Source organism: Mustelus asterias, chromosome X, assembly GCF_964213995.1.
Source record: "Mustelus asterias chromosome X, sMusAst1.hap1.1, whole genome shotgun sequence".
Taxonomy (NCBI): domain Eukaryota; kingdom Metazoa; phylum Chordata; class Chondrichthyes; order Carcharhiniformes; family Triakidae; genus Mustelus; species Mustelus asterias.
In genome coordinates, this window is record NC_135834.1 from 8,443,209 (window position 1) to 8,456,633 (window position 13,425).

The 13,425-nt window shown below is 50.7% G+C and overlaps 1 protein-coding gene across 1 annotated transcript in view; it reads left to right on the forward strand.

Moving 5' to 3' along the window:
• Nucleotides 1–13,425, forward strand: part of LOC144481837 (RNA-binding motif, single-stranded-interacting protein 3-like) — a 144,217-nt gene that overhangs the window by 98,299 nt on the left and 32,493 nt on the right. Inside the window, exon 6 of the mRNA XM_078200990.1 lies at nucleotides 499–590. Coding sequence (XP_078057116.1) covers nucleotides 499–590 — 92 coding nt within the window. The remainder of the gene's footprint in view (nucleotides 1–498; nucleotides 591–13,425) is intronic.

Consider the following 13,425-nt stretch of genomic DNA (forward strand, 5'->3'; position numbering starts at 1 on the left):
GCTCACTCGTCAGCTGGCGCCACCTCGGCCAAGCATAAGTGGGCCCAGCTGGTGGGGGCGGGGGGAGATCAGGGCATCGTTTGACCCAGGCACGCAGTATCGCTGCGAGGTTGCGCGCACCGGACTCCGCAAGCCCGAGCAAGGCCGCACAGACGCAGCTGCGCAAATGCCGTTCCTAATGATGCTGCTGCGCTGCAAATTAAAGATGGCGGGGAGTGGGGGGGGGGGGGGGGGGGACGCGGGGGGAGGTGAAATTGAGAACTTCGAATGACCCCACCTGTTTTGCCGAAGCGCTTCCACTGGCTGGAGAGGTGGCGTGTGTGTGTGTGTTTTTTTTTGTTTAGTTCCTGGCTGCCTCAGACCGCCCTGTGCCAATTGTTTAGGCCCCCGGTTTGATGCCTCCCCCCTGCCCGTTCGGGTGTGCGATGCCGGCTTGTAATGATTGTTCAAGTCCACTTTGTATTGAGTTGTATTGATGCTGTTGGATTTTTTTTCAAGGCTATGGGTTTGTGGATTTCGACAGTCCATCTGCTGCACAGAAGGCAGTATCTGCATTGAAGTCCAGTGGGGTACAGGCCCAAATGGCAAAGGTAAGCGCACACTCTTGCACTTGTACTGCCGGCTGCACAGGCAGGCCGCTTCTCATTGCTTAAAGGATGATGATTCTCCCATCCCGTCTCTCCTCCACACCCCCCCGCCCCGCCCCCGCCCACCATCCCAGCTCCTCCTCCATCGAAATGTCCCTGGTTGTGAGCCCCAGTATCCAATTCAGGCCCTCCGCCTAAGGCAGAGGCCTAGTTGCCTAGCAACAGGCGACCGGCAATGGCCTTGGGTAGATGCCACCTCTCTCCGACCGGCAATGGCCTTGGGTAGATGCCACCTCTCTCCGACCGGCAATGCCCTCCTCTCTCCGACCGGCAATGGCCTTGGGTAAATGCCCCCCCTCTCTGACCGGCAATGCCCTCCTCTCTCCGACCGGCAATGGCCTTGGGTAGATGCCACCTCTCTCCGACCGGCAATGGCCTTGGGTAAATCCTACCCCCCCTTTCCGACCGGCAATGGCCTTGGGTAGATGCCCCCCCCCCCCCTGACCGGCAATGCCCTCCTCTCTCCGACCGGCAATGGCCTTGGGTAGATGCCCCCCCTCTCTGACCGGCAATGCCCTCCTCTCTCCGACCGGCAATGGCCTTGGGTAGATGCCCCCCTCCTCTATAACCAGCAACGACCTTGGGTAGATGCCCCCCTCCTCTATAACCAGCAACGACCTTGGGTAGATGCCCCCCTCCTCTATAACCAGCAATGACCTTGGGTAAATGCCCTACCCTCTCTAACTGGCAATGGCCTTGGGTAGAAGCCCCCCCCCCCCATCTCCGACCGGCAATGGCCTCCCATCTCCGATCGGCAATGGCCTTGGGTAGATGCCCCCCCCCCCCTCTGACCGGCAATGGCCTCCCCTCTCTGACCGGCATTGGCCTTAGGTAGATACCCTACCCTCTCTGACTGGCAATGACCTTGGGTAGATGCCCTCCCTCTCTGACCGGCAATGGCCTTAGGTAGATACCCTACCCTCTCTGACTGGCAATGGCCTTGGGTAGATGCCCTCCCTCTCTGACCGGCAATGGCCTTAGTTAGATACCCTACCCTCTCTGACTGGCAATGACCTTGGGTAGATGCCCTCCCTCTCCCACCGGCAATGGCCTTGGGTAGATGCCCTCCCTCTCCCACCGGCAATGGCCTTGGGTAGATGCCCTCCCTCTCCCACCGGCAATGGCCTTGGGTAGATGCCCTCCCTCTCCCACCGGCAATGGCCTTGTGTAGATGCCCTCCCTCTCCCACCGGCAATGGCCTTGGGTAGATGCCCTCCCTCTCCCACCGGCAATGGCCTTGTGTAGATGCCCTCCCTCTCCCACCGGCAATGGCCTTGGGTAGATGTCCCCCTCCTCTATGACCGGCAATGGCCTTGGGTAAATACCTGCCCCTCTCCCGCTCCCTCTTTTCTTCCGGGGAACTCTCACACGGCTCATCTCTGCTCGACTGCCAAAGGTCAGCGTTTTTTTTCCTTTCAATCAGTTCACCACATGAGGGTGTCGCTGGCTAGGTCAGTGTTTATTGCCCATCCCTAATTGCCCCTCAGGAAGGTGGTGGTGAGCCGCCATCTTAAATCGCTGCAGTCCATGTGGTGCAGGTACACCCACAGTGCCGTTAGGGAGAGAGTTCCAGGATTGTTATTGGACATCAGTCAGTCCATGTGGTGTAGGTACACCCACAGTGCTGTTAGGGAGGGAGTTCCAGGATTGTTATTGGACATCAGTCAGTCCATGTGGTGTAGGTACATCGACAGTGCTGTTAGGGAGGGAGTTCCAGGATTGTTATTGGACATCAGTCAGTCCATGTGGTGTAGGTACACCCACAGTGCTGTTAGGGAGGGAGTTCCAGGATTGTTATAGGACATCAGTCAGTCCATGTGGTGTAGGTACACCCAGTAAGGAGTCTAACAACACCAGGTTAAAGTCCAACAGGTTTATTTGGTAGCAAACACCACTAGCTTTCGGAGCGCTGCTCCTTCGTCAGGTGAATGGGAGATCTCCCACTCACCTGATGAAGGAGCAGCGCTCCGAAAGTTCGTGATTCCAAATAAACCTGTTGGACTTTAACCTGGTGTTGTCAGACTTCTTACTGTGCCCACCCCAGTCCAACGCCGGCATCTCCACATCTTGACATTCTTTTGTAACCATAGTCAGCGAGTGATTTGGCTTCCAGCAGAGCGATCAAGGTATCCAAAGGATTGGGCATGAAGGCGAAGATTTGATGGGCTGAATGGCCTTTTCTCGATTCCCTACCATTTCCTGAACGATAGCAGCCCTTTGCCCCCTCAACCCCGCCACCCACCCTCTCACACCCCTCCCCCTCATCACCCATGATGGTCGGGCCTGGTTTTGCCAGAGTAAGGTGACCAGATGTCCAGATTTAACCACATCCAGGCAGCTTTTCACCACTCCCTCAGTTCTCGCTGAAGACAAGTCCTGTGCTTTCTTCCCCATGTCTTTTGCAGTCCGTCAAGACACTGGGAAGAAGCGCGTTGGAAGGCGCTGTTATTGTGAGTTAACTGATTGTCGCAACAGCAGTATTTTGAGCTTGGCACCTTTGGTAATATCGGCAGGCCGGCGTCCTGTATCAGAGCCAGTTTTGCACCCGTGTGTGGGCCGGAGGCTTGGTTTGGTGTCCAGCAGTTTTGACTCGCCAACCGAGCCAGGAAGGGCTCAGGCCCCGTGCTAGGATCGGTGTTGAGTCAGTTAAAAGTAAAGTTTTAAAGTTTATTTATTAGTCACAAGTAAGGCTGACATTAACACTGCAATGAAGTTACTGTGAAAATCCCCTAGTTGCCACACTCCTGTTCGGGTCAATGCACCCTAACCAGCACGTCTTTCAGATTGTGGGAGGAAACCGGAGCACCCGGAGGAAACCCACGCAGACACGGGGAGAACATGCAGACGCCACACAGACAGTGAGCCAGGAATCGAACCCGGGTCCCCAGCACTGTGCCACCATGCCGCCCGACGGTGGGAGTTGGCACGGCTGCTGTAACTTGCAGGTGCAGCAATCGCTTTCATTGTCACTCGGCTGGGAGAGAAATAGGTCGTGGGGCGGTTGAAGGGGAAAATGTTAGTCAATGGCCCTGTTCCTGAGGTAAAGACACATTACTGCAGACGCTGGAATCTGAAACAGAGACAGAAAATGTTGGAAAATCTCAGCAGGTCTGACAGCATCTGTGGAGAGAGAATAGAGCCAACGTTTCGAGTCTGGGTGAACCTTCGTCAGGTGTTCCTCTCACTGAAAGGCGAGCGATGGACTTATTACAGTCGCTGGCTGGGTCCAGCATTTATTGCCCATCCCTAATTGCCCCTTGAAAAGGTGGTGGTGAGCCGCCTCTTGAACCCACTGCAGTACCTGTGGTGTAGATACATCCACAGTGCTGTTAGGGAGTGAGTTCCAGGATTGTTATTGGACATCGGTCAGTCCATGTGGTGTAGGTACACCCACAGTGCTGTTAGGGAGGGAGTTCCAGGATTGTTATTGGACATCAGTCAGTCCATGTGGTGCAGGTACACCCACAGTGCTGTTAGGGAGGGAGTTCCAGGCTTGTTATTGGACATCAGTCAGGCCATGTGGTGTAGGTACACCCACAGTGCTGTTAGGGAGGGAGTTCCAGGATTGTTATTGGACATCAGTCAGTCCATGTGGTGTAGGTACACCCACAGTGCTGTTAGGGAGGGAGTTCCAGGATTGTTATTGGACACCAGTCAGTCCATGTGGTGTAGGTACACCCACAGTGCTGTTAGGGAGGGAGTTCCAGGATTGTTATTGGACATCAGTCAGTCCATGTGGTGTAGGTACACCCACAGTGCTGTTAGGGAGGGAGTTCCAGGATTGTTATTGGACACCAGTCAGTCCATGTGGTGAAGGTACACCCACAGTGCTGTTAGGGAGGGAGTTCCAGGATTGGTATTGGACATCAGTCAGTCCATGTGGTGTAGGTACACCCACAGTGCTGTTAGGGAGGGAGTTCCAGGATTGTTATTGGACATCAGTCAGTCCATGTGGTGTAGGTACACCCACAGTGCTGTTAGGGAAGGAGTTCCAGGATTGTTATTGGACATCAGTCAGTCCGTGTGGTGTAGGTACACCCACAGTGCTGTTAGGGAGGGAGTTCCAGGATTGTTATTGGACATCAGTCAGTCCGTGTGGTGTAGGTACACCCACAGTGCTGTTAGGGAGGGAGTTCCAGGATTGTTATTGGACATCAGTCAGTCCATGTGGTGTAGGTACACCCACAGTGCTGTTAGGGAGTGAGTTCCAGGATTGTTATTGGACATCAGTCAGTCCATGTGGTGTAGGTACACCCACAGTGCTGTTAGGGAGGGAGTTCCAGGATTGTTATTGGACATCAGTCAGTCCATGTGGTGTAGGTACATCCACAGTGCTGTTCGGGAGTGAGTTCCAGGATTGTTATTGGACATCAGTCAGTCCGTGTGGTGTAGGTACACCCACAGTGCTGTTAGGGAGGGAGTTCCAGGGTTGTTATTGGACATCAGTCAGTCCATGTGGTGTAGGTACACCCACAGTGCTGTTAGGGAGGGAGTTCCAGGATTGTTATTGGACATTAGTCAGTCCATGTGGTGTAGGTACATCCACAGTGCTGGTAGGGAGGGAGTTCCAGGATTGTTATTGGACACCAGTCAGTCCATGTGGTGTAGGTACACCCACGATGCTGTTAGGGAGGGAGTTCTTGGATTTTGACCCAGCGACAGTGAAGGAACGGCGATATATTTCCAAGTCAGGATGGTGAGTGACTTGGCGTGGAACTTGCAGCTGGTGATATTCCCGGGTATCTGCTGCCCTTGTCCTTCTAGATGGCAGGCGTCCTGGGTTTGGAAGGTGCTGTCTCAGGAGGATTGTTGACTTCCTGCGATGTATCTTGTAGTTGGTACACACTCTGCACCCGGGGGATGGGACCCGGGTTTCGAATGGAACCCAGTTTGCACAAATCAGATGAAATTCTTCCTTTTAGTTGGGCAGTGTTAGAAATGGGTTTTCTTAAACCCACAGAACAGGGCAGAAAGCGCACTGTTAGCAAAGGCCATAGTCCCATTGACTGGTGGAACAGGCTCAGGGGGGGCCGAATGGCCTCCCCCTCTTCCTACGATGGTGCCAGATTACATTTGGCCTTGTTCATCAAGGGGGCAGATAGTGTCTGTCCCTGCAAAGCCGCTGTATCCCCGATACAGTCAAGAGAACACAAGAGGCCCAGGTAGGAGCTACTGCTATGCGCACATCCGGCCCACAACCTGCAAGCTCTCGAGGTGTCTCTCCAGCTAAGATTTGGGACAGGGAAGAGAGAGAGAGAGAGAGAAAATGCAGAAAAGGGAGCATTTATTAAAAACAAATTGTGAATGCCTGAGAACTTTTATAGGGAGGGCCCAGAGAGAGTGAGTCAGGGGGCCCTCGCGGGATTCACTGCCCAGGCTGGCGGCCTACAGCAGAGGAGGCTATAACTACCTGAGATTCTAGTGGAGTATTTGCCACCTGCCCTCATCAAGTATAGTGGCACAATGCAGGATTGAGGAGAACAGTTTGGACTTTTGTCTTTATTTACCAGTAGAACCTCTTTTCTGAGACACTTGCACGGGTAGCAGTTTGGAGATGAGTGTTTTATTGAGGGAGAGTGGACAGCATTACCCATCCATCCCCCCGCCCTCAGTTTTCCCCATCTCCTTCCCCTGCCTATTATTTTTCATTCACTCATTGCTATAGTTTTCAAGCCCTTCCCCACATTTGCAGTTCACAAGAGGCACAGGAGTAGGCCATTTGGCCCTTCGAGCCTGGCCTTCCATTTAATAAGGTCATGGCTGCTTAAGGCCCACACTCCATTCTTACCACTAAGCCAGTTTTGGATCCAACTTGCCAAAGTTACCCCGGGATCCCATATGCTTTTACCTTATGGGTGGCACAGTGGTTAGCACTGCAGCCTCACAGCGCCAGGGACCCGGGTTCAATTCCAGCCTCGAGTGACTGTCAGTGTGGAGTCTGCACGTTCTCCCTGTGTCTGCGTGGGTTTCCTCTGGGTGCTCCGGTTTCCTCCCACAGTCCAAAGATGTGCTGGTTAGATGGATTGGCCATGCTAAATTGCCCCTTAGTGTCCAAAGATGTGCAGGTTAGATGGATTGGCCATGCTAAATTGTCCCTTAGTGTCCAAAGATGTGCGGGTTAGGTGGATTGGCCATGCTAAAATTCCCCTCAGTGTCAGGGAGACTAGCTAGGGTAAATGAATGGGGTTATGGGGATAGGGCCTGGGTGGGATTGTGGTCAGTGCAGACTCGATGGGCCGAATGGCCTCCTTCTGCACTGTAGGATTCTATGATTCGACACTCCATTCTTACCACGAAGCCAGTTTTGGATCCAACTTGCCAAAGTTACCATGGGATCCCTGGTGCTTTAACCTTCTTTATCAGTTTTCCATGTGGGACTTTGTCAAAGGCTTTGCTGAAATCCATATAAACTACATCAACTGCACTCCCCTCATCTACACACCCGAACACCTCCTCAAAAAATTCAAATACATTTGTGAGGCATGACCTCCCTCTGATGAAGCCATGCTGACTCTGCCTGATCAATCCTTGTCTCTCCAAGTGGAGATGGATTCTCTCCTTCAGAAGTTTCTCCAATCGTTTCCCCACCACTGACGTGAGACTCACTGGTCTGTAGTTGCAAAGAATGAGGAACAAAGAACAGTACAGTACAGGGAAAGGCCCTTCGGCCCTCCAAGCCCGTGCCGATCAAGATGCCCCAACTAAACTAAAAAAACCCTTCTGCCCTTACTCGGTCCATATCCCTCTATTCCATCCCTATTCATGTACTTGTAAGGAGACCATTTGGCCCATCGAGTCTGTACCGACTCTTCAACAGAGTATCCAACCAGGCCCTGTCCCCACAGCCCCACCTATTTCATAGAATCATAGAATCCTACAGTGCAGAAGGAGGCCATTCGGCCCATCGAGTCTGCACCGACCACAATCCCACCCAGGCCTTATCCCCATAACCCCACGCATTTACCCTAGCTAGCCCCGCTGACACTAAGGGGCAATTTAGCATGGCCAATCCACCTAACCTGCACGTCTTTCGGACTGTGGGAGGAAACCGGAGCACCCGGAGGAAACCCACGCAGACACGGGGAGAATGTGCAGACTCCACTCAAACAGTGACCCAAGCTGGGAATCGAACCCGGGTCCCTGGCGCTGTGAAGCTGGAGTGCTAACCACTGTGCCTGGTTTATCTCCACAGCCATTCTTAAATAGTGGAAACACATTAGCTGTTCTCCAGTCCTCTGGCACCGGTGGCCAGAGAGGGATTAAAAATTTGGGTCAGAGCCCCTGTAATTTCTTCCCTTGCCTCCCACAGCAGCCTGGGACACAATTCATCCGGACCTGGAGATTTATCCACTTTTAAGCCTGCCAACACTTCCAATAGCTTGTTATGTCAATTTTGCTCAGAGACCTCGCAGTCTCTCTCCCCGAATTCTGTACCTACATCCTCCTTCTCCCGGGTGAAGATAGATGTGAAGCACTCATTTAATACCCTACCAATGTCCTCCGGCTCCACGCACTGATTTCCCCCTTGGTCCCGAATAGGCCCTGATCTTTCCCTGGTTGTCAAAAGAACAAAGAAAATTACAGCACAGGAACAGGCCCTTCGGCCCTCCACGCCTGCACCGACCATGCTGCCCAACTGAACTAAAACCCCCGACCCTTCCGGGGACCATATCCCTCTATTCCCATCCTATTCATGTATTTGTCCAGACGCCCCTTAAAAGTCACTACCGTATCCGCTTCCACTACCTCTCCCAACAACGAGTTCCAGGCACCCACCACCCTCTGTGTAAAAAATCTAACTCGTACATCTCCTTTAAACCTTGCCCCTCGCACCTGAACCTATGCCCCCTCGTAATTGACTCTTCCGCCCTGGGAAAAAGCTTCTGACTATCCATTCTGTCCATGCCTCTCATAATCTTGTAGACTTCTATCAGGTCGCCCCTCAACCTCCGTCATTCCAGTGAGAACAAACCAAGTTTCTCCAACCTCTCCTCATAGTTAATGCCCTCTATACCAGGCAACATCCTGGTAAATCTTTTCTGTACCCTCTCCAAAGCCTCCACATCCTTCTGGTAGTGTGGCGACCAGAATTGAACACAATATTCCAAGTGCGGCCTAACTAAGGTTCTATAAAGCTGCAACATGACTTGCCAATTTTTAAACTCAATACCCTGGCCGATGAAGGCAAGCATGCCGTATGCCTTCTTGACTACCTTCTCCACCTGCATTGCCACTTTCAGTGACCTGTGTACCTGTACACCCAGATCCCTCTGCCTATCAATACTCTAAAGGGTTCTGCCATTTACTGTATATTTCCTATCTGTATTAGACCTTCCAGAATGCATTACCTCACATTTGTCTGGATTAAACTCCATCTGCCATCTCTCCGCCCAAGCCTCCAACCAATCTATATCCTGCTGTATCCTCTGATGGTCCTCATCGCTGTCCACAAATCCACCAACCTTTGTGTCATCTGCAAACTTACTAATCAAACCAGTTACATTTTCCTCCAAATCATTTATATATATTACAAACAGCAAAGGTCCCAGCACTGATCCCTGAGGAACGCCACTTGTCACAGCCCTCCATTCAGAAATGCACCCTTCCACTGCTATCCTCTGTCCTCTTTGACCGAGCCAGTTTTGTATCCACCTTGCCAGCTCACCTCTGATCCCATGCGACTTCACCTTCTGCACCAGTCTGCCATGAGGGACCTTGTCAAAGGCCTTACTGAAGTCCATGTAGACAACATCCACTGCCCTACCCTCATCAATCATCTTCGTCACTTCCTTGAAAATCTCGATCAATTTAGTGAGATACTACCTCCCTTTCACAAAACCATGTTGCCTCTCGCTAATACGTCCACTTAATTCCAAGTGGGAATAAATCCTGTCTCGAAGAATCCTCTCCAATAATTTCCCTACCACTGATGTAAGGCTCACCGGCCTGTAATTACCTGGATTATTCTTGCTACCCTTCTTAAACAAAGGAACAACATTGGCTATTCTCCAATCCTCTGAGACCTCCCCTCTTCCCATTGACATAGAATCATAGAATCCTACAGCGCAGAAGGAGGCCATTCAGCCCATTCGAGTCTGCACCAACCACAATCCCACCCAGGCCCTATCCCCATAACCCCATGCACTTACCCTAGCTAGTTCCCCTGACACTAAGGGGCAATTTAGCATATACTTATAGAATATCTTGGGATATTCACTACTTTTACCAGCTAGAGCTTTCTCATATCCCCTCTTTGCATTCCTAATTGTTTTCTTAATTACCCCCTTGCCCTTTCTATTCTCCACTAATGCCGCCATTGATTTATTCTCTTTGTACCTGCCAAAAACCTTTCTTTTCTTACATATCCAGTCCTGAATATTTCTACACATGAGAATATTTCTACACATGACGTGGAGATGCCGGCGTTGCACTGGGGTAAACACAGTAAGAAGTTTAACAACACCAGGTTAAAGTCCAACAGGTTTATTTGGTAGCAAAAGCCACACAAGCTTTCGGAGCTCTAAGCCCCTTCTTCAGGTGAGTGGGAATTCTGTTCACAAACAGAGCTTATAAAGACACAAACTCAATTTACATGAATAATGGTTGGAATGCGAATACTTACAACTAATCAAGTCTTTAAGAAACAAAACAACGTGAGTGGAGAGAGCATCAAGACAGGCTAAAGAGATGTGTATTGTCTCCAGACAAGACAGCCAGTGAAACTCTGCAGGTCCAGGCAACTGTGGGGGTTACAAATAGTGTGACATGAACCCAATATCCCGGTTGAGGCCGTCCTTGTGTGTGCGGAACTTGGCTATCAGTTTCTGCTCAGCGACTCTGCGCCGTCACTGTCTGTGTGGAGTCTGCATGTTCTCCTTGTGTCTGTGTGGGTTTCCTCCGGATGCTCCGGTTTCCTCCCACAGTCCAAAGATGTGTAGGTTAGGTTGATTGGCCATGTAAAGGCGCCGTCAGACTCGATGCGCCTTCGCGACACACGACGGCGCAGAGTCGCTGAGCAGAAACTGATAGCCAAGTTCCGCACACACGAGGACGGCCTCAACCAGGATATTGGGTTCATGTCACACTATTTGTAACCCCCACAGTTGCCTGGACCTGCAGAGTTTCACTGGCTGTCTTGTCTGGAGACAATACACATCTTTTTAGCCTGTCTTGATGCTCTCTCCACTCACGTTGTTTTGTTTCTTAAAGACTTGATTAGCTGTAAGTATTCGCATTCCAACCATTATTCATGTAAATTGAGTTTGTGTCTTTATATGCTCTGTTTGTGAACAGAATTCCCACTCACCTGAAGAAGGGGTTTGGAGCTTCGAAAGCTTGTGTGGCTTTTGCTACCAAATAAACCTGTTGGACTTTAACCTGGTGTTGTTAAACTTCTTACTGTATTTCTACACATCCAGGGTTCTCTGCACTTGTTGCTCCTACATTTCTCCCTCAAGGGAACATGTTGGGCCTGGACACTCCCAATTTCCTTTTCAAATGGCCAAGCCCTCCCCTCCCCCTGCTCTGCTGTAGATATTCCCACAAGAAGCTATTCCCAGTTTACTTTGGCCAGATCCTGTCTCATTCTAATCAAATCTGTCTTTCCCCCAATCCAAAACCATTTTTTGCAGACCCATCTTTTTCCTTTCCCATAACAAACTGAAACCGTACTGTGTTGTGATCGCTATCTCTCAGATGCTCCCCCACTCCCACCTCGAACACTTGACTGGCTTTGCTCTCCCGAATTAGATCCAACACTGCACTGTCTCTTGTTGGATCGTCCACATGTTGACGTAAAAAGCTCTTCCTGATTACATTTCAAGAAAGCCGCCCCCTCCAAACCCTTTAAGTCGACTATCCCAATTAATGTTTGGGCATTGAAATCCCTGAATATAATTAGACTTATTATTTTTACACACCTCAGTAAATTGTCTACATATCTGCTCCTCTATTGCCCGCTGGCTGTTTGGGGGCCAATAATACATTCCCTGCAATGCGATTACCACTATTTTATTCCTAAGCTTTACCTACAAAGCCTCATTTGAAGACCCTTCCAAGATATTGTCCCTCCTTACTGTAATCACCTCTTACTGGGGGTGGCACAGTGGTTAGCACTACTGCCTCACAGCGCCTGGGTTCGATTCTGGCCTTGGGTCACTGTCTGCATGGAGTCTGCACGTTCTCCTCGTGTCTGCTTGGGTTTCCTCCAGGTGCTCCGGTTTTCTCCCACAGTCCAAAGATGTGTAGGTTAGGGGGATTGGCCGTGCTAAATTGTCCCTTAGTGTCCAAAGATGTGCAGGTTAGGGGGATTGGCCGTGCTAAATTGTCCCTTAGTGTCCAAAGATATGTAGGTTAGGTGGATTGGCCGTGCTAAATTGCCCCTTAGTGTCCAAAGATAGATTCATGGAGCCATGGAGTCATAGAGGTTTACACCACGGAAACAGGCCCTTCGGCCCAACTTGTCCATGCGCCCTTTTTTTTAAAACCCCTAAGCTAGTCCCAATTGCCCACGTTTGGCCCATATCCCTCTGTACCCAGCTTACCCATGTAACTGTCTAAATGATTTTTAAAAGACAAAATTGTACCCGCCTCTACTACTGCCTCTGGCAGCTTGTTCCAGACACTCACCACCCTCTGTGTGAAAAAATTGCCCCTCTGGGCCCTTTTGTATCTCTCCCCTCTCACCTTAAACCTATGCCCTCTAGTTTTAGACACCCCCACCTTAGGGAAAAGATGTTGACTATCTAGCTGATCTATGCCCCTCATTATTTTATAGACCTCTATAAGATCACCCCTCAGCCTCCTACGCTCCAGGGAAAAAAGTCCCAGTCTATCCAGCCTCTCCTTATCACTCAATCCATCAAGTACCGGTAGCATCCTAGTAAATCTTTTCTGTACCCTTTCTAGTTTAATAATATCCTTTCTATAATAGGGTGACCAGAACTGTACACAGTATTCCAAGTGTGGCCTTAACAATGTCTTGTACAACTTCAACAAGACGTCCCAACTCCTGTATTCAATGTTCTGACCAATGAAACCAAGCATGCCGAATGCCTTCTTCACCACTCTGTCCACCTGTGACTCCACTTTCAAGGAGCTATGAACCTGTACCCCGAGATCTCTTTGTTCTGTAACTCTCCCCAACGCCCTACCATTAACTGAGTAAGTCCTGCCCTGATTCGATCGACCAAAATGCATCACCTCGCATTTACCTAAATTAAACTCCATCTGCCATTCATCGGCCCACTCCCGATCTTTGTAATCTCCTCCGGCCTCGCAACGCTCTGAGATCTCTGCGGCTCCTCGAACTTTGGCCTCTTGGGGATTCCAAATTTAATCGCTCCGCCATTGGCGGCCGTGCCTTGAGCTGCCTGGGCTCCAGCCTCTGACATTCCCTCCGTAAACCTCTCCCATGGCCCATGGACCCCTGTCACCTCCTTAAAATCTCCCGCTTCATACAATGTTTTGGTCACCTGACCTAACAAATCCTCACACGGCTGATTGTCAGATTTTGTTTGCTCCTGTCAAGTGTGCCTCGGAAAGCTTGACTGCATGAAAGGTGCTATATATTTTTGTGTGTGTGTGTGGTTTTCGCAGCCTTAGCTGCATTGAATCCAACTTGGATTGATAAAATAAAAGTCTCTTCTGGCCACTGTGTTTTGGCAGGTTGCAGTCGAGACACGGGGGGCACCAAACGACCCCTGTCCACTGCGTTAGTCGGCACGGCTGGTGGGGATTTTCCCGTGGCGCGCAAGGTGTACCTAGGTTACTTCTGCAC